Raw genomic sequence first — 25,042 nt, 5'->3', positions numbered from 1 at the left:
TCCTTGAAATATAAAATATCTGAAAAAAAAATTAGATAGGGAGGTAAGTAAAGCCATGTGTATTTGATACCTGACTTAAAATTACTTAGATTATTTTTAAATGTTACTACATACAATATTTTTAAAAGGTTTACTTCTATTTTTATGATGGTGATGTTATTTATTTTTAAGGAAAGCTAGTAAGATTAGTAAAACACTGTTTCCTCCTTCATTCAAATTTAATTATTTGGTAGATTTAATTTATATCTTTTAAAACATTTTGTATTGTTTTAGTTTGTTTTAAACACAGTTTCATGACAAGTATTATTTAATTTATTCTTCTAGGTTTATGCTCCCAGTTAATTATTTTAACTAGTATTCATCTAATGTACTTTTGGATTTCAGACATAAACTGTGAAAGTATTAATAATTTAAAATATATGTTGTCCAAGGTATGAAATAGTTAAATAAAATAGATACCTTTTTACTCTTAACAATACTTTCTAAGGAAATGTGGTAGAGCAATAAAGATAATACTAATAAAGTCTGTTTCTGCTCAAACTGTGCAGTACAACGTAACAGACCTTTTTACTCTTAACAGTTTTTTTGGAAAGTATAAAGGCATTACTAACCTTTGTTGTTTAAAATTTTAGGAAATAAACTTCTAGGAAGATTGTAAGCCTGTTGTGGCAAAGGACAAATTATAATCTTCCATTCGTTAAGACAAAAAAAAAGGATGAATGTTGAATATAATTTTCAAAGTTTGCTGTACAAAATTGCTAACTTTAGGGGTAATTATTTTAAAATTTTTTCCTTTGAAATAAATTATATAAATCTGATCCTTATGGTTCATTACAGAAAAGAAGATCAAATCGACAAATTAAAAGAAAAAAATATGCAGAAGAAGCAGAAGGGAAGCAATGTGAAGAAGCAGTTAAAGGTTCTATGAAAATAAAAAGAAATTCAGCTCCCTTACTTGGTGAACAGCCCTTACAATTATTTGTGGTAAGATACATTTAGGATTGTGACTATAAAACATTTAAGCTATCATAAATTCTTGAAAATTCTCTCATTGTCTTCCCTCCTGAAACCTGAATTCCATATTGTAGGTAATAGAATAGAATAGTCTTCCAAATCAGAAACCTAGGTAGGATTCATCCCTTCCTCTTTTTCCTTTTTCTTCATCTAATTTGTCATCATATTTTCTACCTCATAAATCAATATTCTTGAAATTCTTCCAGCCTCTCTATCCTTTCTGCACATTTGTAAATTATAGGTCTGATCATACTACTTTACTGAAAACTCCTAATAATTTTCTAAGTCTTAAAAAAAATAATGCTACCTTAGCAGAGTTTTTTGGGGGTTAGCACAGTTTATAAAGCCCTTATTTCTCTGACTTCTCTAAAAGCACTCAGTTCCCTATCTTTACGAAAATGGAAGCCTGAATACCCTATTTTGCCACTTCTATGGTAAGCATATGCATTTCCTTCTTTCTAAAATTCTTTTAATCCACCTTCACTGCATTGTGAACTGACCACTCATCTGTGACTTAATAGCAAGACCTTGGGCAAGTACTGATGTTCTCTACCCTGAGTTTCCTCATTGGTACAGTGGAGATGATAATAGTATCTACCTCATGGTGTTGCTACAAGGATTAAATTACTTAATATTTGTAAAGTGCTTGGCACATAAAAAAGCACAGTGTTTCCCATGATGATAATACAAATGGTGATGGGGACGATAACAGCATGATGTCTTTCTCCATATTTGTATCCTGTCATTTAACAGACTGCCTTGCACATACACTAAATAAATGTTTTTGAATTTTAGTATAGTCATAAATATACAACATGACAATTAAAAATTTTTTGAGGATGTGTTCCATCATGTTTTTTTTCCCCTTCCCTCATAGGAGAATCCCAGTGAAGAAGATGCTGCAATTGTGGACAAAATATTATCTTCTAGAATTGTGAAAAAGGAAGTAAGTAATGTTACATTACATGTTACATTTACATTCCATGGCCTTGTTTAAAGAGTCATAATTATTAATTTTATTTTCTTAGATGTCCCCTGGAGTGATGATTGATATAGAAGAATTTTTTGTAAAATACAAGAATTAGTAAGTATACAAGTTAGAAAACAAATAATAGAAGGATGTTGATTTAAATATAAAAAACCCAAACCCACTGCCATCGAGTTGATTCTGACTCATAGCCATCCTGTAGGACAGAGTAGAAGGGCCCCATAGAGTTTCCCAGGCTGTAAATCTTTACAGAGCAGATTGCCACATCTTTCTCTTGTGGGCAGCTTCTGGGCTCAAACTGCCAACCTTTTTATTAGCAGCCGAGTACTTCACCCACTGTGCCACCAGAGCACCTTTAAATATAAAGTACCCCTAAAAACCCAACCCAGTGCTGTCGAGTCGATTCCAACTAATTATGATTTTCCACTTGTTTGTATTATGTAAAATGATGAGCTCAAAAATTAAAGTGAAAAGACTGAAAACTTTTCCTGTCAAAATTTAAATGATTTTTATTTCAGAAAGTATTAATTATTAACCTCAGAATGCAATGAGTTTTTTCATAAAATCTTTTACAATTATGGATACTATTTGTTTTATTTGTATTGTTGGGCTTTTCAAATTATATTGTTTGTAAAAAAAAATTCTTTTTGATCTTTTAGGTTATTGTATCATGATGATTTGACTAAAATTTTATTCTTTGACATAGGTGAATTAACTCACACAAAAAAAATAGGTGTTCCTAATTGTGGCATAATTCTTTACTCTTTTTTATGTTTTCCAACTTTTTTCAATATATTTCAGTTAAAGTGTTTGAAATAAAATTACATTGGCTTCAAAGCAAGTTTTCTGATCACAACAAAACTCTTACAGTAAAGAAACAATAGATCTCAGCTTGCTGTTACCCTTCTCTTTCTACATGGCAAATTGCAGACCTTTATACTACAGCCTCTTCAGGATATAGTGATCTTAATGATTATATTTTTAAAATTATATGGAAGTCTTATTAAACAACGTAATCATGAACTACCTCTTTGTAAAGCTGAAGATAATATTTTGTATTGGATGTTGTGATTAAATTAAATCTCAAAAATCATAGCATGGTTTTCTATGTCATTCTAATAACCTGTTTTTATAAAATTTATAGCTCCTATCTTCACTGTGAATGGGCTACAGAAGAACAGCTTTTGAAAGATAAAAGGATCCAGCAGAAAATCAAACGATTTAAATTGAGACAAGCACAAAGAGCACATTTCTTCTCAGATGTAAGAAAAAAAATACATGAGACTATTATGTGTTAGACTATATTACTTACCAAAAATTTAAGTATTATTCATATTCTTAGGCTCCCAAATAATATATTTTTTGAGTACAAATGTATTCATACTACATACGTATGTATGGTTTTTGCCTCTCTCCAAATTCTGCTTGGAAACAATACCTGAAACAGGAGCACTGATAATTCAGAGTAGTGGGTAACTGTTGGATTTCTATGTTAGCATGCATTTGAATACTTATATTTGACAGGTCTGTTAAATATCACAGAGTATTTATCAGGAAAGTTATTTAAGAAGAGTGATAATGTAGCAAACAAGTAGAAAATAAGATTTTTCCATACATGAAATATATACCCAGTATTGTGTGGGTGTGTGTTTATGCGTGTGAACAGAACTGGATTGGAAAAATTTATTCATCTCTCTAGGCCTCACTAAACGTTTGATGTCCTTTTTAGCTCTGAATTATTTTTAAACTTTTTATTTTCAAAAAATTTTATTATTTTTAACAGAAATTTGTAAAACTAGTATAAAGAAATCCAATATACTTCACCCAGATTCCCCAGTTAACATTTTGCCATGTTTGTTTTATCGTTTTTATTCATTCTTTCTCAATTCTGTCTCTGTCACTGTCTTGCTCCCACACACATATTTTTGTCTGAACCATTTGAAAGTAGGTTGTAAATACTTCAATGTTTATTTCCTTAAAAAAAAGAAAAAAAACTTTTATATGATGATAAAATTAACATTTATGTAGTGCTGTTATCTAGTGACCTTGTTCACATTTCACTCAGTTTTCCACTAGTGTCTTTTATAGGAAAAGATTGTGTTTGCGTTTATTCTTGTCCAGATTACAATCCAGGACCACATGTTGCATTTAGTTGTCATGTCCCTTTTAATCTAGAAAGTTGCTCCTTTTTCCTTTGTCTTTCATAACCTGGACGTTTTATTAAGAGTACAGTTGTATATTTTATAAATTGTCCCTCAGTTTGGGATTGTCTGATATTTCCTCATGATTAGATCAAGAAGTGAAGCAGCCTCTTTCTCGGTGAATCATATCAGGAAGCACATAAAACCTGTTTACCCCATGACTGATGGTGATAACTTTGATCATGAGATTAAGGTGGTCACTGCTAGATTTCTCCACCATGAAGTTTCTGTTATTCCTTTGGAATTATTAAATCCAGTTCAAAATTTTGGTGATTCTAACAACATATCAGTTTATGGATACTAGGAGGTTCTCCCAGCTCCTCAAAAATACCTTAACTCCACACTCTGATATACAGAAGTTCCTAATGGGCTTAAGATTTTTAAAGTACTTAGCTAATGATATTTTAATTTTTCACGAAGACTACTCTTTCTAGCCTGTCCCAGAAACAACATAAATAGGAGCTATGCAGATTTTCTTAAAGTGCCACGTTACCGTTCCTGTGTTAGGTAATATATCCTGTAGAAAAACATGAGATTTAAGACAGTGAAGATAACTGAAGGCAGAGCCATAGAGTATTAACATCACTTAGGAGGTATGCAAAAGGAGAGGAGCAGCAAAAGAAGCTGAGATGAGCTGTTGAAAGTAAGGCTTTCAAGGATGAGTGGGAATTACCAAGTAGGTAAGAGGAGGAGTGACAGCCTACTGAGAAGAAAGAAGAATGCATTTAAAGCAGAGAGGTTTTTTCCTAAAACAGAGCGTGGTGTTTGAAAACTTTTAGTCGTATACTTCTGGAGCATGAGTAAGAGATGAGGCTAGAAGAAAAGGCAGAAATCTGTTCACTCCCTTAAAACCACTGTGGTGTCACAAAATGATTTGTGAATAAATTGTAGAATAAGAAACTAATTTGCTGTAAACGTTCTCCTAAAGTACAGTACAAAGAAGGGGGCTCCAGTATTGGACCTGATAATCCAAACAGAGCAAGTGAAGGATTTTAAGCAAGGGGCAACATGGGAAGCTTTACGTCTGAGAATGATCACTCTGGGGACAATGTGAAAAATGAATTAGAGGGAGGTACAACATGAGTTGGGACTAATTAGGAGGTTATTTGTAAAGTTCCAAGTAAGAAATGATGAGGTGGTGAGAATGAATACAGGAACCAATTTGAGGAATCTGTAGGAATTGGTGACTGAGTAGATGTGGGAGGTAAAGAAAGAGGAGTCTAGGATTATGCCTCCATTTCTGGCTTGTACAACTGGGAGTAGGTATGGGCTGAAGAGTTAAGGAGTGCAGTTGAGTTTGAGGTAGCTTAGGTAGAGATCTTTGCATTTGTCTAGATAAATGGATCTTCAGCACACGCACCATCAGTAGATGAGAGTGTTGGATAACGCTAAGAAATATACCCACAGGTAGAAGGGAGGTAGGGTGATTGGTATCAAGCAAAGAAGGAAAGTAACAAAGGAAAAATACAGAGACTGATTTTAGGACTTTTTTTTTTTTTTTGGTACATATTTCTTAAATTGTTAAAAAGATTTCTGAGGTGCATGAATGACTAGCCCCATTTTATGGATGAGAATACCGGGAATCTGGAAAATAACTTACTGAAGCTGTAAAATTAGTAAGAAGTGGATACTAAGACAGTTCATTACCTTTTTTTTTTTTTTAAGGACATTTTTAAAGAATATAGCTTTTATAGCAATTTACTTCTCTGGAGTACCTTATTTCTTAGTGTTATTTGGTTCATTTAACATGGTGATTCATAATATATGCCGGTATCCCACATATTCTTTGGAAATTGAATGAAAGAATTCTATAAATTGAAAATTTAATAGAAATCAACCTCATGTGTTTCTCCTATAGGTGGACAGCTAGTAATTTTGTCTTTATTTCATGTTGATCTTTATAGTGGTTTTGCACATACCAATTAAGTTCCTTTTTAATTTTAGATGGAAGAAGAACCATTTAACCCAGACTATGTTGAAGTAGACAGAGTATTGGAAGTTTCATTTTGTGAAGATAAGGATACTGGTGAGGTAAATATTTCAGAAAAATGTTTTTAACGAAGAAAAACCTAGAACTGTCTAAATAGTAAAGCAGTGCTTCTTAAAAGCTAATGACCTAAAAAACCGTAAGAAATGTTTCATTGTTTTTTATTGACATAGTTTAGTATATTTAAACTAATTCCTGTTTAAGCTGTCTCTTACTTTCACACGGGTTATTTCACAAGGGTTAAATGAAAAAATAAAATTTTTGTTTACAGCCTGTTATTTACTACTTAGTAAAGTGGTGCTCATTGCCATATGAAGATAGTACTTGGGAACTAAAAGAAGATGTAGATCTTGCAAAAATAGAAGAGTTTGAACAATTGCAAGCTTCAAGGCCTGACACAAGACGCTTGGTAAGAGTATGTCTTAGACAGCTGGATAAAATCTTAGCATTTCTTTATGTAGCAGGTTTAATGTCAGTTTTGAAATTTGAATTTAGTTCCTGCTATACAATTAATACTTTATTCTTTTTAATTATTACATAGTATTTTATGTATGTTACCTATTTCTCCATTAGCGAATATTCCAGTTTTTTTGCTGTTATAAACAATGCTGTATTGAGCATTCTCGAGCCCTTTTGTAAATTTATCTGTTAGATAAATTTCAAATGTAATTGCTTGGCCAGAGGGTATATGCATTTAAAATTTTTATGAGTATTAACTTCCCAATTTCCCTCCAGAAGTTACTCCAGTTAACGTTTCTACCTGATCTCTGAATTTCAAAGTTTTCTACTACTCTTCTCTCAGGTCATATATGTAAATATCAATAACATCATTTCCGGCCCTCATCTACAGTTATCAATTTACTATTCAAAGAAAATTCTATATATGTTCACTTTTCCTTCCTTTCTCCCATCCAGTTATTTGTCCATAGCGATACATTTCATCTACTTTCTTTGTTGTTGTTGTTGTCAGGTGCCATTGAGTCAATTCCAGCTCTTAGCCACACAGCAGAATGAAACGCTGCCCAGTCTTGCATCATCCTTAAAATTGTTAAGTTTTAGCCCATAGTTGCAGCCACCGTGTCACTCCATCTTGTTGAGGATCTTCATCATTTTCGCTGAACCTCTACTTTACAAATCGTGATGCTTTTCCCTAGCATCTGTTTCCTCCTAAAAGCATGTGCGAAGTCTCACCATTCTTGCTTCTAAGAAGTGTTCTAGGTGTACTTCTTCCAAGACAGATTTACTCATTTTTCTGGCAATCCGTGGTGTATTCAACATTCTTTGCCAATGCCATAATTCATCATTTCTTCTTCGGTCTTCCTTATTCATTGTCCAGATTTTGCAGGCATATGACACAATTAGAAATACCATGGGTTGGGTCAGGTGTACCTTAGTACCTTGCTTTTTAACACTTTAAAGAGGTCTTTTGCAGCAGATTAACCCAATGCAATATGTTGTTTAATTTTTTGAGTACTGCTTCCATGGGCATTGATCGTGGGTCCAAGTAAACTGAAATCCTTGACAACTTCAGTATCTTCTTCATTTCTCATGATGTTGTTTATTGGTGGACAGGTTTCAGCGTAGCTTCCAGACTAAGACAGACCAGGAAGAAGTACCTGGTGATCTCCTTCTGAAAAAAATTGAGCAGTGAAGACCTTATGGATATCAGCAGAACATTGTCTAATATACTGCCAGAAGTTGAGCCCATTGGTTAGAAAACATGCAAAATATGAGTGGGGAAGAGCTGCCAGCTCAAAGTACAGTCAACCTTAATGATGTCGATGGAGTAAAGCTTTCGGGTCCATCAGTTACTGATGTGGCACTACTCAAAAAGAGAAGAAACACCTGCAAACATCCATTAGTAACCAGAATGTGGAATGTACGAAGTATGAATCCAGGAAAATTGGAAGTTGTCAAAAATGTAATGGAATGCTTGAAGATCGATATCCTAGGCATTAATGAGCTGAAGTGAACTAGTATTGGCCATTTTGAATCAGACAATCATAGGGTATACTGTGCCAGGAATGACTAATTAAAGAAGAACGGCAGGACATTCATTGTCAAAAAGAACATCTCAAGCTCTGTCCTAAAGCACAACACTGAAAGTGACAGGACAGTATCCATACACCTACAAGGAAGATCAGTTAATAGAACTATTACTCAAATTTACACAGAAACCACTAATTCCAAAGATGAAGAAATTGAAGATTCTTACCAACTTCTGCAATCTGAAATTGATTAAACATGTAATTAAGATGTATTGATAATTACTAATGATTGGAATGGGAAAAGTGGAAATGAAGAAGGATCAGTAGCTGGAAAATATGGCTTTGGTGGTAGGAATGATGCTGGAGATCACATGATAGAATTTTGCAGACTGACGATTTATTCATTGCGAATAACTTTTTCAGCAACGTAAATGGTGATACATGTGGACCTTGCCATATGGGATACACAGAAATCAGATCAACTACATCTGTGGAAAGATACCATGGAGAAGCCAAATACCATTGGTCAGAACAAGGCCAGGGGCTGACTGCAGAACAGACTATCAATTAGTCTTATTTAAGTTCAAGTTGAAGTTAAAGAAAATTAGAACAAGTCCATGAGAGCCAAAGTACGACCATGTGTATATTCTGCTTGAATTGAGAGACCGTCTCAAAATAGATTTAACACATTGAACACTAATGACTGGAGACCAGACAAGTTGTGGGATGACTTCAAGGACATCATACATGAAGAAAGCAAAAGGTCATGAAAAAGAAAGGAAAGACTAAAATGGATGTCAGAAGAGAAGACTTCGAAACATTGCTTTTGAACATAGAGTAACTAAAGCGAACAGAAGAAATTATGACGTAAAAGACCTGAAAACCAGAAGGAAGAACACAGCCTCAAGTTACAGTATTGAGGGATTCTACAGGGAAAATAGTGAACGGAGCAGGAAGCATCAAAAAAAGACTAAAGGGATACACAGAGTCACTGTACAAAAAAGAAATGGTCCATGTTCAAGCATTTCAGGAGGTAGCATATGTTCGAGAACTGATGGTATTGAAGGAAGAAATCCAAGGGCATCTGCGAAAAACAAGGCTCCAGGAATTGACAGAATACCAATCAAGATGTTTGAACAAACGGATGCAACGCTGGAAGCGCCCACTCATCTATTTCAAGAAATTTAGAAAACAGCTACCTGGCAAATTGACTGGAAGAGATCCATATTTGTAACAATTCCAAAGAAAAGTGATGCAGTGGAATGCAGAAATTATTGAACAATATCAATATCACATGCACGTAAAGTTTTGCTGAAGATAATTAAAAACTGGTTGTAGGAGTATATTGACAAGGAATTGTCAAAATTCAAGCCAAATTCAGAAGAGGACATAGACCGAGGGATATAGTTCTCAAGTCAGATGGATCTTGGCAGAAATCCAAGAATACCAGAAAGATGTTTACTTGTGTTTTATTGACTATGCAAAGGAATTCAACTGTGGATCATAGCAAATTATGGATAACACTGGAAGAATGGGAATTCTAGAACATTTAATTGTGCTCATAGGGAAACTACATAGACCAAGAGGCATTCATTCGAACAGAGCAAGGGGATACTGCATGGTTTAAAGTCAGGAAAGGTGTGCTTCAGGGTTGTATCCTTTCACCATGTTTAATCTGTATGCTGAGCAAATAATCCAAGAAGCTAGATAATAAAAAGAACACGACATCAGGATTAGAGGAGGACTCATTAACAGCTTGCAATGTGCAAATGACATAACCTTGCTTGCTGAAAACGAAGAGGACTTGAAACAGTTACTGATGAAGATCAAAGACTACAGTCTTTAGTATGGATTACACCTCTACTTTCTTAGTAGCTTTATTTTTAGAAGAAACTTCCATACATAATGTTGTTAAAATTAGGTACACAGATTTTTTTATTGACTGCATGCATAGCTCTCTCCTTTCCCTACAAAAAAAAAAAAAACTTGAGTAGGTTTTTTATTTTTCTACTACAAAAAATATAGAAGGCTACAGTAAGTTGTGATATTGCTAATTTAAAGTTTTTACTTTCGTTTTTTCAAAACAAGATTGTTGCCATATGAATTCATTAACGTCAGCCAACCAAAAGAAATTCACATCAAGGAGACATACTATGATTTCATCAAAAATTTTGACCTGTTCTTTTAAATATAATTTGGTCATTGAAATTTCTTCACTAAAAAGGGAGTTTATATTTGAAAAGACAGGAGCAGATCACTTTTGGATTAGCCAGAGTGAGAAAGGCTGCCATGAGAAATATTTGTAGAGTAGTGAAGTAAGAGAAGGAAATGAATTAAATGTTCCATGGAAGAGATAATACTGTATTTATAATAATTTTTTTCCGGTTTGCTTACTTTTTCTTCCAGTAATGCCCATAGATCTTTACCAGTTGCATAGCAGGTCACCTCAATTCCTTTTTATTTCCAAATGCCTTTCCTTGAACCAGGGAACAGAAGCCACAGCTAGTTCAGAGAGGAGTGAGTCAAAGGATGTTGTGGAAGGGAAAGATTTTCTTTTTGGCGTGGGGACTATGTCTTAATGATAACCTAGTGTTCAGCCTTATTGGGTAAGCCATTTCTTTAGATAGTGGTTCTCAGCCAGCGGTGCACATCAGAATCACTTTTCGATCTTTTTAAATATTCACAGATGACTGAAGAATCAGAATCTCTGAGAGTGGAACCCAAACATGTGCAATTTGGAGGCCCATGCCAGGGAAAACCACTGCCTCATATATGTGGTATGTGGTATAAAAAAAAAAAAAATGTGGTATAGTCCTTGTTAATTGGGATTTGGCCAATGGCATTAAACCCCTGTGATGAATGTAAAATCGATTTGACAAAAAATGCTCCTCCCTCATTTTTAAATTAAGTAGCATATAGATCATGTAGAATATTTTTGGAGTTTCTAAAATGAAATTTGTCCCAGACCCAAGCTAATGAAATACTAATAGTGATTGGATTGCTAAGAAAACACTCTGAATGTGATTTAATGTGGAACTTATTTTAAGCAGTAATTTGAGAAATACTGTTATTTTAAAATTCATTGGCTACCTACAGAAGTTGAATAACCAGTTGTTTCCAATATGTTTTTTTTATTTAGCCTGTTCTGTTTTTTATAGACTATTTTATTTTTTATTTACCTACATTTACTCTGATCATCTTGATAATTTTTAGAAGCATAATTTTGCTGAGTCGTAACTGAAAAAAACCCAAACCCATTACACTTGAGTCAGTTCCAACTCAGTATAGTGTAATTTTAAATAATTTTAAAGCAGAAGACAATAGGTAACCTTTTGCTTACTTCTCTAAAAACATTTTGTCTTACTAAGACCTAGACCCTACTCCCTATTAATTTGGGTCTAGGTTAATGTTATTCTGAAAATTTATCTCCTAGCTGTCGAAAGTTTTTTATTGCTGAGGAAGAAAATTTAAATATAACTCTCTATATAAATGAATGCTTATATATGTAGTGCTATGTTTGTGTGCCTCCAGGTTTCTTTTAAAAGGAATGCTTTGTAACAATTTTTTTTTATTCCTTGTTGCCATTTGTCTGCCTGGCTCCTGCCTACAACAATGGTATTTGACCAATAAATACTTCTAAACAAACAATCAGAAAGAAATGCTTTATACCGTGAATATTAAAAGTATTGTAGAGGTGTATGGTAGATTAAAAATGAGAAAAAATGTGATATACTACATTCGCTTTTTTTTTTTTATTGTGCGTTACTTGAAAGTTTACAATCCGAGTCAGTCTCTCATACGAAAACTTCCATGCATCTTGCTACATACTCCTAGTTTCTCTGCTCTAATTAACAGCAAACTCCATCCTTCCACTCTGTATTTTCATGTCCATTCGGCCAGCTTCTGCCCCGCCTCTACCCTCTCATCTCTTCTCCAGACAGGAGCTGCCTATATAGTCTCATGTGTCTACTTGATCCGAGGAGCTCACTCTTAACCAGTATCATTTTCTATCCCATAGTGAAGTCCAATCCCTCTCTGAAGAGTTGGCTTTGGGAATGGTTCCTGTCTTGGGCTAACAGGTCTGGGGACCATGACCTCTGGGGTCCTTCTAGTCTAAGTCAGACTATTAAGTCTGACCTTTTTACGAATTTGAGGTCTATATCCCACTTCTCTCTGCTCCCTCAGGGGTTCTCTGTTCTGTTCCTTGTCAGGGTAGTCATCAGTTGTAGCCAGGCACCATCTAGTTCTTCTCGTCTGAGGCTGATGTATGATGTAGTCTCTGGTTTATGTGGCCCTTTCTGTCTCTTGGGCTCATAATTACCTTGTCTCTTCGGTGTTCTTCACTCTCCTGTGCTCCTTCATTCTCCTGTGGATTAAGACCAATTGATGCATCTTAGATGGCCACTTGCTCGCATTTAAGACCCCAGATGCCACTCTCCAAAGTGGGATGCAGAATGTTTTCTTAATAGATTTTACTATGCCAGTTGCCTTAGATGTCCCCTAAAACCATAGTCCCCAAAATCCCGCCCCTGCTACACTGGCCTTCGAAGCGTTCTGTTTATTCAGGAAACTTCTTTGCTTTTGGTTTAGTCCAGTTGTGCTGACCTCCTGTATTTACATTCAGCATAGTTATGGATAGGTATGAGTTCAGTGCTGTCATTTTGATGTGTTTTTTGTGTGTGTTGTTGACAGTTTCTTTTTCGCAGTTAATTTTTTATGCTGAGTAGCTCATCTTTTACATATTGTCTTTTCTTCTTATTCATTGTAATTGATTTTGTTTCTGCTGCGTCTCTATTTTTTTTTTTTGTATTTTATTTTGGTGAGCAGGACTGTTAGTCTCCTTTGTGGTTACCTTAATATTTATCCCTATTTTTCTAAGTTTAAACCTATCCTTTATTTTTTTTTATCGCCTTGTTTTCCTCTCCTTATGAAAGATCTATGACTACATTTCTTAGTCCCTCTTTATTGTTTTAATATTGTCTTCTTTTACATAATATCACTGTTTCCCTGTTTTGAATTTTTTTTTTAGTCTTGATTTATTTTTGTGATTTCTCTATCTGGGTTGACATCCGATTGCTCTGTACAGTGTTCTAGTCTTGGGTCGTTGTCTGATATTATTGATTTTCTAACCAGAGAACTCTCTTCAGTATTTTTTGTAGTTTTAATTTGGTTTTTATGAATTTCCTAAACTTCTGTTTATCTGGAAATGTTCTAATTTTGCCTTTATTTTTGAGAGACAGTTTTGCTGGATATATGATTCTTAGCTGGCAATTTTTTTTACTTCAATGCTTAATATAAGTTATCCCACTGCCTTCTTGCTTGCGTGGTTTCTGCCAAGTAGTCCGAGCTCATTCTTATTGACTCTCCTTTGTAGGATACTTTTCGTTTATCCCTAGCCACTCATAAAATTCTCTGTTTATCTTTGGTTTTGGCAAGTTTGATCATAATATGTCTTGGTGACCTTTTTTTAAGATCTACGTCAGGTGGAGTTCGATAAGCATGTTGGATAGATACCTTCTCATCTTTCACGATATTGGGAATTTTCTGCCAACAAATATTCCAACAATTCTCTCTGTATTTTATTATCCCTCCCTGTCCTGGTACTCCAATCACTCATAGGTTATTTCTCTTGATAGAGTCCCACATGATTCTTAAGGTTTCTTCATTTTTTTTTTTAATTTTTTATCTGATTTTTGTTCAAGTATATTGGTGGCAAGTGCTTTATTTTCAGTCTCACAAATTCTGCTTTTCACTTCCTCAGTTTTGCATCTTTGACTTTCTGTTATCTAATTCTTTAATTGTATTGTTAATCTTCTGACTTTCTGGTTGCTGCCTCTCTATGGATTCTTGAAACTTAATAAATTTTTCATTATGTTCTTTAATCTTTTTAATTTTTTCAGCTGCTTTATCTGTGTGTTCCTTGGCTTGTTCTGCATGTTGCTTGATCTCCTTCCTGATGTCTTGAAGAGTTCTGTATTTTAATCTTTCGTATTCAGCATCCGGTAGTTCCAGGAAGGCACCTTCATCCAGACGATCCTTCAATTCACTGTTTTGAGAGTTTATTGAAACGATCATGATCTGTTTCTTTATATGATTTGATATTGACTGTTGTCTCTGAGCCATCTATAAGTCATTGTATTAGTTTTTTTTATGTTTGCTCACTGTATCCTAGCTCCTTTCTTTGTTTTGTTTTGATATGCCCAAATAGGTTGCTTGAGTGAGCTAGCTTGATTATTTTTGCCTGTGAAGTTCTTATGTCCTGTCTCTAGATGGCTAGAGCTGTTATCAGGTATATGAGCCTAGGAGTCCATTCATTTTTCTTGTATGAATTCAGCTCAGGTGTCCAGGTAGTTGATCGTCAAGTGTGTGGTACAGGCTCTCTCCTACAGTCTTGGGGGGCAGGGGTGATTGGTGTAGGTACTGGTATCTGGTTGCAGCAGGGAGTCATGCTCTAAACAAGGCAGGGGGCGGACAGCCGTCTCCCAAGTGTCTGTGAGGAAAGCGTGTCCCTGTTCCCTAGAGCACACAGGTGGATAGGTTCTGCAGAGGGACCTTGGGCACCCAGTGCTTTTGGTTGTAAGGACTAGGAGTTACCAGTTTTCCTTGGACCCCAGTTGTGGTGGCTGGGTGACCTGAGTGGACCCACCAGTCATTCGGCCCCTGATGTGTGTAGGTAAGGACGCTGTTTATCAGGCAAAGCAATGTCAAACGTCAAACACCCACCTCTCCACCGCACAGCTGAAACCGTTGTAGTCTGCCAACAAGGGCCTATTCTCCTGAAATAGGCCCGCACAGGTCCATGCAGGGGGGAAAAGTATTCAACGTCCACAGACCGTTTATGCCTGGACAGGAGCTGCTTCTGTCCTGAGCTCCCTAGGTTAGTGGAGCTGGCAGATTATCTTTTCCCCAATTGTGAATTTATTCCTTTTCCATGTCCTGGAGAATGGCTCAGATGGTGCAACAGGACCTATCTCAGGCCCAGGGAAATCGACAGCCACTGAAGCAGGCTTCAGGGTGGGGGGGGCTCGGTAAAATATACACAAGTAATTAGCCGTTGCGGAGAGTGCTGCTTTTCTCTGGTTCTAGAGTTGTGAGTAGGCTGTGCAACTGGATGTTTCTCCCTGAGGAAACTGCAGCCAGATGATACCACCAGCCCGCTGCAGCCACTCCCGGGAACTGTGCCTGAGGGTTCCCAGCGATTCCGTTCCGGCAACTCCTCTCTGCTTGTGAACCATCTCTCCTTCCTCCTCCTGCTCAGTCCGTTTTCTAATTTTGTGTTTGATGTACAGGGCTTCTATCTTGTCGTAAATGTAATCTTTTCACTTCTATTTTGGTTCCTTGTTATAAGAGGGTTCACTGGAAGCATCTGACTGCTCCGCCATCTTGGCCCCACCTCCATTCACTCTTTTCAAAAATTGCTTTACTGAGGTTGAAGTGACATACACGAAACTCTACATATTTAAATATATGTGTTGTTAACTTTTGACATATGAAAACATCACCTCCATCAAGATAATGAATATATTTATCACTTCCCAAAGTTTTCATATACCTGTTTGTAATCATAGTCACCTGCCTACTCCATACTCATCCCAGGCAACTACTGATCTCTTTATGTCATTTTCCCTTTTTTTTCCCCCCATTTTCTAGGGTTTTATATAAATACTAGAGGCAGTGTGTATTTTTTGCTGTGTGGCTTCTGTGATGAAGCACAATTATGTTGAGATTTATCCACATTGTATGTATCATTTCAGTCGTTTTTATTAGGGTTGCTATAAGTAAGAATCAACTCAATGGCAATGGGTTTTGGTTTAGTATGCTGTTGTAATGTAGTATTCCACAATTTGTTAATCCATTCTCCTATTGATAAAGCTTTGTGTTGATTCTAGTTTTTGACTATTAAAAATAAAGCTGCTATGAACATAGTATACAAGTCTTTGTACAAACGTGTATTTATTTTCTTGGGTAAATACCTAGGAATAAAATGGCTGGGTCATATAGTCAGTATATGTTTAAGTTTTTTTTTAATTGCCAAACTGTTTCTAAGTGGTCATATTCCCACTAGCAGCCTATGGGAGTTTTAGTTGCTTCAAGTCTTTGACAGCTCTTGGTATAGTCGGTCTTTTTTATCTTAGCCATTCTAATGGACCTGTAGTGGCACCTCATTGTGGTTTTAATTTGCATTTTCCTAATGATTAATAATATTGAGCATCTCTTATACTTTTTTTTGCCATTAATATGTCCTCTTTGATAAAGTGTTCAAATATATTGCCTGTTTTTTATTGGCTTGTTTTTTTATAATTAAGTTATGCGGATTATTTACATATTCTGGATAAAGGTCTATTATCAGATACCATATTTTTATGCAAATAACATGTGTTCTACATTTGTTTGCCAACAGCACCCTCCCACACAAGGTGTTTTCATAACCGTGCTATGCTAATTTTTTTTAGAGCAACATGTAAAAAAAAAGTTCAGGATAGCAGCTTTAGAAAATACCTTGCTGGGGGAAAAGTATGATTGGCAAATGTAGAAGGTGCATGTTATTTGCATAAAAATATGGTATATGATTTGCAGGTATTTTTTCCCAGTCCATGGCTTGTCATTTCATTATCTTAACAATGTTTTTGAAGAACAAATGTTGCAAATTTTGATGAATTCCCGTTTATCTGCCTTTCTTTCTGGATTACACTTTTCTTATCCCATCTAAGAAATCTTTGCATCCCCAGAGATCACAAAGTTTTTCTCCTTTGTCTGTTAGAAATTTTAGTTACAATTAGATCTATCCTCTATTTTTGTTTAATTTTTGTTATATAGTACATTGTATGTGTTAAAGATCATATTTTGTGCATGGATATCCAATTCTTCCCACACCATTAGTTGAAAAACTATTTTTTCTTCCCTGAATTGTATTTGCAACTTTTTCAAAAATAAATTGTCCATATACATTTGGGCCTATTTCAGAACCTCTGTTGTGTTTCACTGATCTGTTTTTCTATCTTTATATAGATTATACTGTAACTTTTATAACAAGTCTTTAAATCATTCAGTGTTAAGTCAGCCCATTTTTTTTCCAGTTGTTTTTGCTATTTTAGGTATTTTGCGTTTTCATATGATTTTAGAAATAGCTTATCAGTTTCCAGAAAAGCCTTGGTGGGATTTAGTTTGGGATTGTGTTGAATCTGTTCAATTTGGGAAGAATTTCTTAACAATGTTGAGTCTTCCAATCTGTGAACATGGTCAGTCTCTCCATTTATTTAGGTCTTCTTTAATTTCTCTCAACAGGGTTTTGTAGTTTTAAATGTATAGGTCGTGCACATCTTTTACAGGATTTATTCCAAAATATTTCATATGCTGGATGCTGTTATAAAATGGTATTGTTTTAAATGATTGTTACTAGAATATAGATTGCAATTGACCTTTGTATGTTTATCACAACCTTGCTAATATTGCTTACTAGTTCTAGTAGCTTTTTTATAGATTACATAGGATTTTCTACATAGAAAATCATACCTTCTATGAATAAAAACAGTTTTACTTTTTCCTTCCCAATCTTGATGACTTGTATTTCTTTTTCTTGCTTGATTGCACTGGCTAGAACCTCCAATACAGTGTCGAGTAGAAGTGGTGTCGGTGGATATTCTTACCTTTTTCCATTATGGATGATATTAACTGTGGGATTTTTGTAGATGCATTTTTATCAGATTAAATTTCCTTCTATTCATAGTTTGATGAGAGTTTTTATCAGGAATCGCTGTTTTATTTTCTATATCTATTGAGATTATAATATTTTTTTAAATCTATTGATAAACACTGATTAATTTTTAAATTTAAACCAACCTTCCCTGCTTGAGGAGGATCCCATTTGGTCAGGATACATTAACCTTTCTATACAGTAATTATATTCCATGTTACAATTTTGTTAAGAATTTTTGCATCTATGTTCATGAGGAATATTGATCTATAGTTTTCTTGTGATGTTTTTGTCTAATTTTGGTATCAGGGCAATATTGGCCTCAGAGAATGAGTTGGGAAGTATTCCTTCATCTTCAGTTTTCTGGAAGAGTTTGTGTAGAATTAATTTGGTTCTTAAATATTTAGTAGAATTTATTATAACATCATACTGTGTTTTACTTTCAGGATTATTTTAAAAGCAATACTTTTTACCGTGAATTAGATATATTGGAGATTTGAAATGTATGAGAAAAAATATAATATTCATCATTCATTCTTTGTTTTTCCACAAAGGATCGTCCGCCTTCTAATATTTGGAAAAAAATAGATCAATCCAGGGACTACAAAAATGGCAACCAACTCAGGGAATATCAACTAGAAGGACTCAACTGGCTGTTGTTCAATTGGTACAATAGGTAAGTAGTATACCTTAACCGAAAAATTTTATTGTGTTGTTCTCTTTTTTATATGTGTGCTAAAATATGTTAAGTAAAACATGTACTGTTGTTGCTGTACTGTTACTGCCATGGAGTCTTTATTATGTAAAGTCAGTTTACTGCAGGAAGATATGTGAATTACAATGTAGGGTTTTAACTACAGTTGCATCCTTTAAATTTGACCACTCAGAATAGAGGAATGTTGATATGATGATTAATAATCAAATTTGAAATACCTTTTTTAGAGTACTAAAATGTCTGCTGTGTTAACAGAATTTTTTATACTAAATATTTATTAACTGATACTACTGTCTGCTGATTAGATTTAGTCATTGAGTTGTCAGCTGTTTATTCCTGTGGGAAACACTATTTTTTAATGTAAGACTTTAAAGAAGTAGAATATTAGCAAGTGATCATTTAATAATAGAATATAAAATATAGAAAGCTAGTGATAAATTAATTAGGAGTCCTGGGTGGTGGCACAAACAGTTAAGCACTCAACTTCTAACTGAAAGTTTGGCTGTTCAAATCCACCCTCTCTGCATTCTGCTTCCAAAAGGTCACAGCTTTGAAAACCCTGTGGAGTGGTTCTACTCTGCACACATAGGGTTCTCATGAGTCAATTGACTCGACGGCATCTAAAAACAAGAAATAATGAATTACCCCATTCTTGTTAATTATTTCTTTTCTCTGTTGTTGAAAAGGATTTATAGAACTTGGCATCATGTTCCCTATTGAGATGGAAAGACAGTTGCAACAGAAGTAAAACATGGTACCATGATTAAGGAAAAAGTACATTGGTGTGTAAAAAAGGACAAATGAAGGCACTATTATTAGCAGTATGACACCTTTATTCACGATCATGTTTCTGTGTTTTTACTTCTCACGTGATTTTTCTGATTATTAAACTTAGTAATGGTGAGTCATGAGACTCAGTCTGATGAAATTAAGGTGACCCATTATATGTAGAGGAGCCCAGGTGTTATAGTGGTTAAGAGCTCGGCTACTAACCAAAAGGTTGGCACTTCAAATCCACCAGCTGTTCCCTGGAAACCCTATGGGACAGTTCTACTCTGTCCTGTAGCGTCACTGAGAGTCGGAATGAACTCAGCGGCAAGGGGTTTGGTTTTTTTTTTTGTTTGTTTGTTTAATTATATGTAGAGAACTCTTTGTCCTGGTTTATATTTTCTATGTATTGATCATTTATTCTAAGAGAACTATTCAGGTAAAATAGTTAGCAAAAAAAATTTTTTTTTCCACTTTTTTCTCCCTCATTAGCTCCCTTTCCCATTTCCTACATTGCTTCTTTTAAACTGTCATCATTTTCCTGGAGCCTTTTATCCCTTTCACTCTCTGTATAGGATTGCTTCGTTGAGAAGCCCAGGCCCAGCAAGTGAACTCGTTCCAACTTCTTGCCTGCGCTCATACTCAGTCTTAAGCAAATTATACCTCCATCCATGGCCATTCTTACCGATATTCTCATGTATCACAATTAAAAGATCCTCTTCCAGGACCAAGACTAGTACTTCCACCTCAACTCTTGTATGCTGTCTCATTCGGTCTTCTCAGAACCTCACTGTAGTCAGTTACCAGCCTTCTCTCTTACATCTTAAAGCTGTCCCTGAAGACTAGTGTTATCCCTTCAGTCTGTGAACAAGATTGGTTCAACCTGTCTAAAAAGGAAAAAGATAAAACTTCTCTTGGCTCCAGTTGTCATTCTAGCTCGAGTTGTCTTCGTAACTTCCAGCCAAAATTTTAAGAAGAGTCGTCTGGGCAAGCTTCCTCCGTTTCTTCACTTCCAATTCTCTTTTCGGTATTCTGGTCTGGATTTTGATGCTGTCACTGCCCTGAAAGACTTGATTTTTCAATCCACAGAGTATTTATCAATGTTTTTTTTTTTGTTGTTTATCTCTGTTGGATTACTCCTTTCTTTAAACTTACCCTCCCTGCTGACTTCCACAGTGTGGTTCTGTCTTAGCGCTCTCATACTCCTGTGGCCATTCCCTTCAGTAGTCTTTGCTGGTTCCTCTTCTTCTGCTTGTTCTTTAAACCTTGTTTTTTTCTTGCCCAAGTTTCTCTCTTTAGCCCTCTAAACATAATACATCCTCCATACACCACCTATATGCCTTCATTTACCAATTATATTCTAGTGGTCCATACTCCATCTCTAAGGCATAAATTTGAGTTGCAGGCCTGTATTTGTTTGTCTATTGCTTCCTGAATGTCTGTTACAGTGATTTTTTAAACACAACAGATCCAAATATTAACCATATCATTTCCTTTTTCCTCCATATTAAATTTGTTCTTGCTCCGTATTTTGCATGTCAGTTGATAATAACACAATTCACTTAGTCGTTCAGACCAGAAATCTGGCTTTCATCCTACACCCTTTATATCTAGTTGGTCGCTAGATCCGATTCATGCTAACTCAAAATTAACTCTTGAATCAGTTCTCTCCTTTTAGCCCCCCTCCCTTAGTTCTAATCCCACCCTTTCTTCCCTGTACAATTACAGATCTTTCATGATTAGTGTCCCAGCTTCCACCCACCTCACCCTCTAACGTCCACAATACCAACAGAGTAAACTTTGAAATACAAGTCCAGTCTCATCAGGTTTCTTTTAAAATAATAGAATGATATCTCACTTCCTTTATATATGACCCTGGCTTATCTTAATAATCTCACCTCCCTTCACTCTTCCCTCAAATCATATTAATCTTGTGGTCTCCAGATGATAGTATTTTATATACCTCTGCTCCTTTGCTGTACCTCTGGCAAAATCCTACACTTTACTGACTTTGTTTCTGAATCCTTCTCTCATCTCTTCTAGCCAGATTTTGGCACTTACCCTCTGAGCTTCCATAGTAAATACTGATTATTAACCAGTCACACATCGTAATCACTGGCAGAGCTCTTTAAAGAATGTCAGCTGCCTTGACTCTACTTCATACACAGTGAATTAGAATCACAGGGGAGGGACCTGGTGTCTGAATCTTTTTTTCAAGCTTTGCAGGCTCCTCTAATGCACAGCCAGGGTTGGAAACCAGTGCTTTATTTGAGCTTCTATGATAGTATATTATGTGACTATTCATTTATTTATTTGCATGTCTGCTTCTCTAATAGATACGAGCCCCTGGAAGGCAGAGAACATGTTCTATTTCTTTTGTATCCCATCTTCTCGTACTGTCCCTGAGACATAGAAGGTATTTAGTAAATACTTCCTGAATGAATACTGCGTTTAGCTTGCCTTGCTCTTTCCATTTCACTCTTTTAAAAAAGCAAACATTTTGTAAGTGGTATCTTTATTTTGGAGCTACAAAAATCTATAGTTTATCTTTGCAGGATTTATTGAAATTGTAATCTTGAACCTACTCTGCACTTCAGCACCTTTTATGTTTTAATAAATGCAAGTATTTTTCATCTGCTCTTCGATTATTTTTGTATATTGATCTTTAAAAACGTATACAGAAAAACCTAGCGTATTCATGGCTAATATATTTGTTTGTTTCAGACGAAACTGCATTTTAGCAGATGAAATGGGTCTTGGCAAAACCATTCAGTCAATTACATTCCTCTACGAAATCCTCCTGACCGGTATACGAGGACCTTTCCTGATTATCGCTCCACTTTCCACTATTGCAAACTGGGAGAGAGAGTTTCGTACATGGACTGATATTAATGTGGTGGTTTATCACGGGAGCCTGGTTAGCAGACAAATGATACAGCAGTATGAGATGTACTTCAGGGACTCCCAGGTGTGTTTTTTTGATCATTTTATTTGTTGTTTCATCTTATAACTAGTTTGAAAGATCAGGGTGGAAAAAAACAAGCGTTATATACCAACTACTTTCAAATTGACAAGAGATTTGAATTGCCTTCTTGGATCTTAGTTTAAGCTCTTTATCATATTTATATTGCAATTACTTTAGTGGCTTAAGAGAATAATGACAAGTCAGTTTTCATACTCTAGTTAACTCCAAAGGTGTATACTGATTTATACAAATGTACAAATTTAATTGTATGCCTTAAATTTTTTCAAACCAGAGTACTGATTGTGCTAATGGTGTTTGAGTACACATTAAATTTATTTTTAGAGTAATGACTTTCACTTTTGATCTTCTTCCCCTTTTTCCTTCTGTTTTTAAAATTTAACTCAAATTTCTAGTGAAGCCCATACATTTAAATGCCCATTGAGGTGACAACATAGGTTCTCTTTTGTGTTCCGTGGATCTTGATTTTAGACATTTGGTGTGTTGTATTTGTACTGGTACGAACATTCCTTCATTCTTTTTCCTCTTTGGATTGATCTTTTCGATATTCTAAATAGTGATTTGATGGTAGTGATTCGAAGTTTTTTCTCTTTCCTTTGTCTTAAAGACGCACTTTTACTTTGGCCTCTTACTCTTTAAGGGATTTCCTATTTTTCTCCTAAATACACAGTCGTAAAATTAAGAGATGACGGCATAAGAAAGAATTTTCTAGCTATTAAGTTAAAGTTAGAAAGCATGAAGTGCCACGTTAGTCTTGAATGGGATCTTATTAAGAAAGAAGGAAGAAAATCAGTAAAAGATACAATTCCCACCAAATTTTACTTTTTAATTGGGAAAGTTTTATCACCTAGCACTCTACTTCGGTAATACTTTTTTATCTTTCACTAATTCTTCTGTCCTATAAGGATCATGTTAACAAATAACCAGGTCATGTGATGTGATAGAGGTTGAAATAATGTAATGTACCTAGCTAGCCTTTACTTTTGCCTTTCAATTGTACCTGACTTCCTACCTATTTCAAGCTGAAAACGGATGAATTAACAGATTTTGTTCCTCTAACCTATTTTTCACCCCCTAATTTCATGGTTGAAACAGTTACATTTTTAGGAAATTAAGGATCTATAAAAATATATATATATAATCCTTTAATTATTCTCAGTCTACCAAATACTGCCATCTTTATATCTTAGGAGTATGTGACATTTTAGGTTATAGTCTAATTTCCTTTATGGTGTTTTTTTTTCTTTTTTTTCTTGATCATATGTTTGTAGACTTTTAGAGCTGTATGGTATCATAAAAATGATTTAGTTCAGCCTTCTCATTTTTATAATAGTGCAACTAAAATCTTGGTAATTTAAGAGATTGTTAACCGGGTCAATTTACTTTAATATATGTCTCATGAGTTGAATATAAATAGCAAAAAGCTAAAAGATTCGTGATATGTGATAAACTGAATAATATATATTGAATATTATATTTTATGGTAAATGTTAAAGATTCTGCAAGAATATTATCTGAAGAGGTTATAAATTTCGGAAGATAAAAATGTGTCATGTAATGAGATAAATAGATCTGTAATTTAAATAATAAAAATAACTTTTAGAGTTAGCTTTTTCAAATATATTTTAATATAAATCATTTAGAAAATTTAACCTCTGCTCTTTTTTGGTTATTAAATAGCTTGAAATCACAATTGTTGTAAAACTATGCCAACAGTTTGTAAATTTCTCTAGAAAAGTAACTGAGATGGTAACACTAATACCACAAACATTTATGGAGTTGTTAACATTGCCAGACATTATGCCAAACAGCTTACATGTATTAGTTCACTTAATTTTTACAATACTAACTTTGTAAAATAGCTAATACTGTCTCCATTTTTGAAATGAGACTGAGGCATAAAGAAGTTATATAGTTTCCCCAAAATCACAGAGAAAAAGTGGGAGTTGTAAACAAAGGGCAATCAAGAGCCCTCTTCTTAAACACTGTGGTATCAATTTAGGTGAATATGTCTTATCCCAGTTTTTTTTAGAACTGAATAAATACCGTAGATTTATACTTTAAACTTATTTTAATGATATTCTAATGGAGTTATTTTTCAACCTAATAGACACTTAGTGGCAAGTGTACACAATCTAAAATTAGTCTGTGTATGTTTATCCAAATAATACGTGCCTTTTACGTTTGTTTGCCACTACCTCTCCCCCGCCCGGCCTTGTGAAGTATTTTCATAAGCACCACTGTGCCAGTTTTTCTTTACATGTTGTAAAAAAAAAAAAAAGTAGCATAATGTGCTTATAAAAATAACTCGCAGCAAGGCGGGGGGTACTATTGGCAAGCAAACATAGAAGGCACATGTTATTTTCACCAACATGGTAATTAAGATAATATGAATTAATCTAAATCAGAATACACAATCTTTCGTAACCTTTTCTTTCTCTTAATCCCTAGCAGTTATAATTTTCAAGTGCATTTAAACACTTTCTTCACTTGGATTCTAGGACTTCATACACCCCTACATCACTATCTATTCTCAAGCCTCCTTACTGGTTCCTTCTCATTTTCACTATCTCTAAACTTTGTGGTAACCCAGGACTCAGTCTTCAGGCTCTTTTCTATCTATACTCATTCACTGAGAGATTTCATCTTGTCTCACAACTTTAAATGCCATCTATACTGCTGGAAACTGCCAACTTTATATCAC

At 34.8% G+C, this 25,042-nt stretch overlaps 1 protein-coding gene across 13 annotated transcripts in view; it reads left to right on the top strand.

Moving 5' to 3' along the window:
- CHD9 (chromodomain helicase DNA binding protein 9) overlaps nucleotides 1-25,042 on the top strand; it is a 230,035-nt gene that overhangs the window by 135,745 nt on the left and 69,248 nt on the right. For 12 of the 13 annotated variants that reach the window (XM_064274040.1, XM_064274038.1, XM_064274037.1 and 9 more), the window contains 8 exons: nucleotides 838-984; nucleotides 1,892-1,960; nucleotides 2,043-2,098; nucleotides 3,147-3,264; nucleotides 6,148-6,234; nucleotides 6,462-6,599; nucleotides 18,427-18,548; nucleotides 22,080-22,323. In XM_064274040.1, coding sequence (XP_064130110.1) covers nucleotides 838-984; nucleotides 1,892-1,960; nucleotides 2,043-2,098; nucleotides 3,147-3,264; nucleotides 6,148-6,234; nucleotides 6,462-6,599; nucleotides 18,427-18,548; nucleotides 22,080-22,323 — 981 coding nt within the window. The remainder of the gene's footprint in view (nucleotides 1-837; nucleotides 985-1,891; nucleotides 1,961-2,042; nucleotides 2,099-3,146; nucleotides 3,265-6,147; nucleotides 6,235-6,461; nucleotides 6,600-18,426; nucleotides 18,549-22,079; nucleotides 22,324-25,042) is intronic. The other variant, XM_064274035.1, reaches the window with a different exon arrangement.

This window comes from Loxodonta africana, chromosome 21, assembly GCF_030014295.1.
Source record: "Loxodonta africana isolate mLoxAfr1 chromosome 21, mLoxAfr1.hap2, whole genome shotgun sequence".
Taxonomy (NCBI): Eukaryota; Metazoa; Chordata; class Mammalia; order Proboscidea; family Elephantidae; genus Loxodonta; species Loxodonta africana.
Note: the sequence above shows the minus strand (reverse complement) of the source record. Positions and strands in the feature narration are given on the sequence as shown.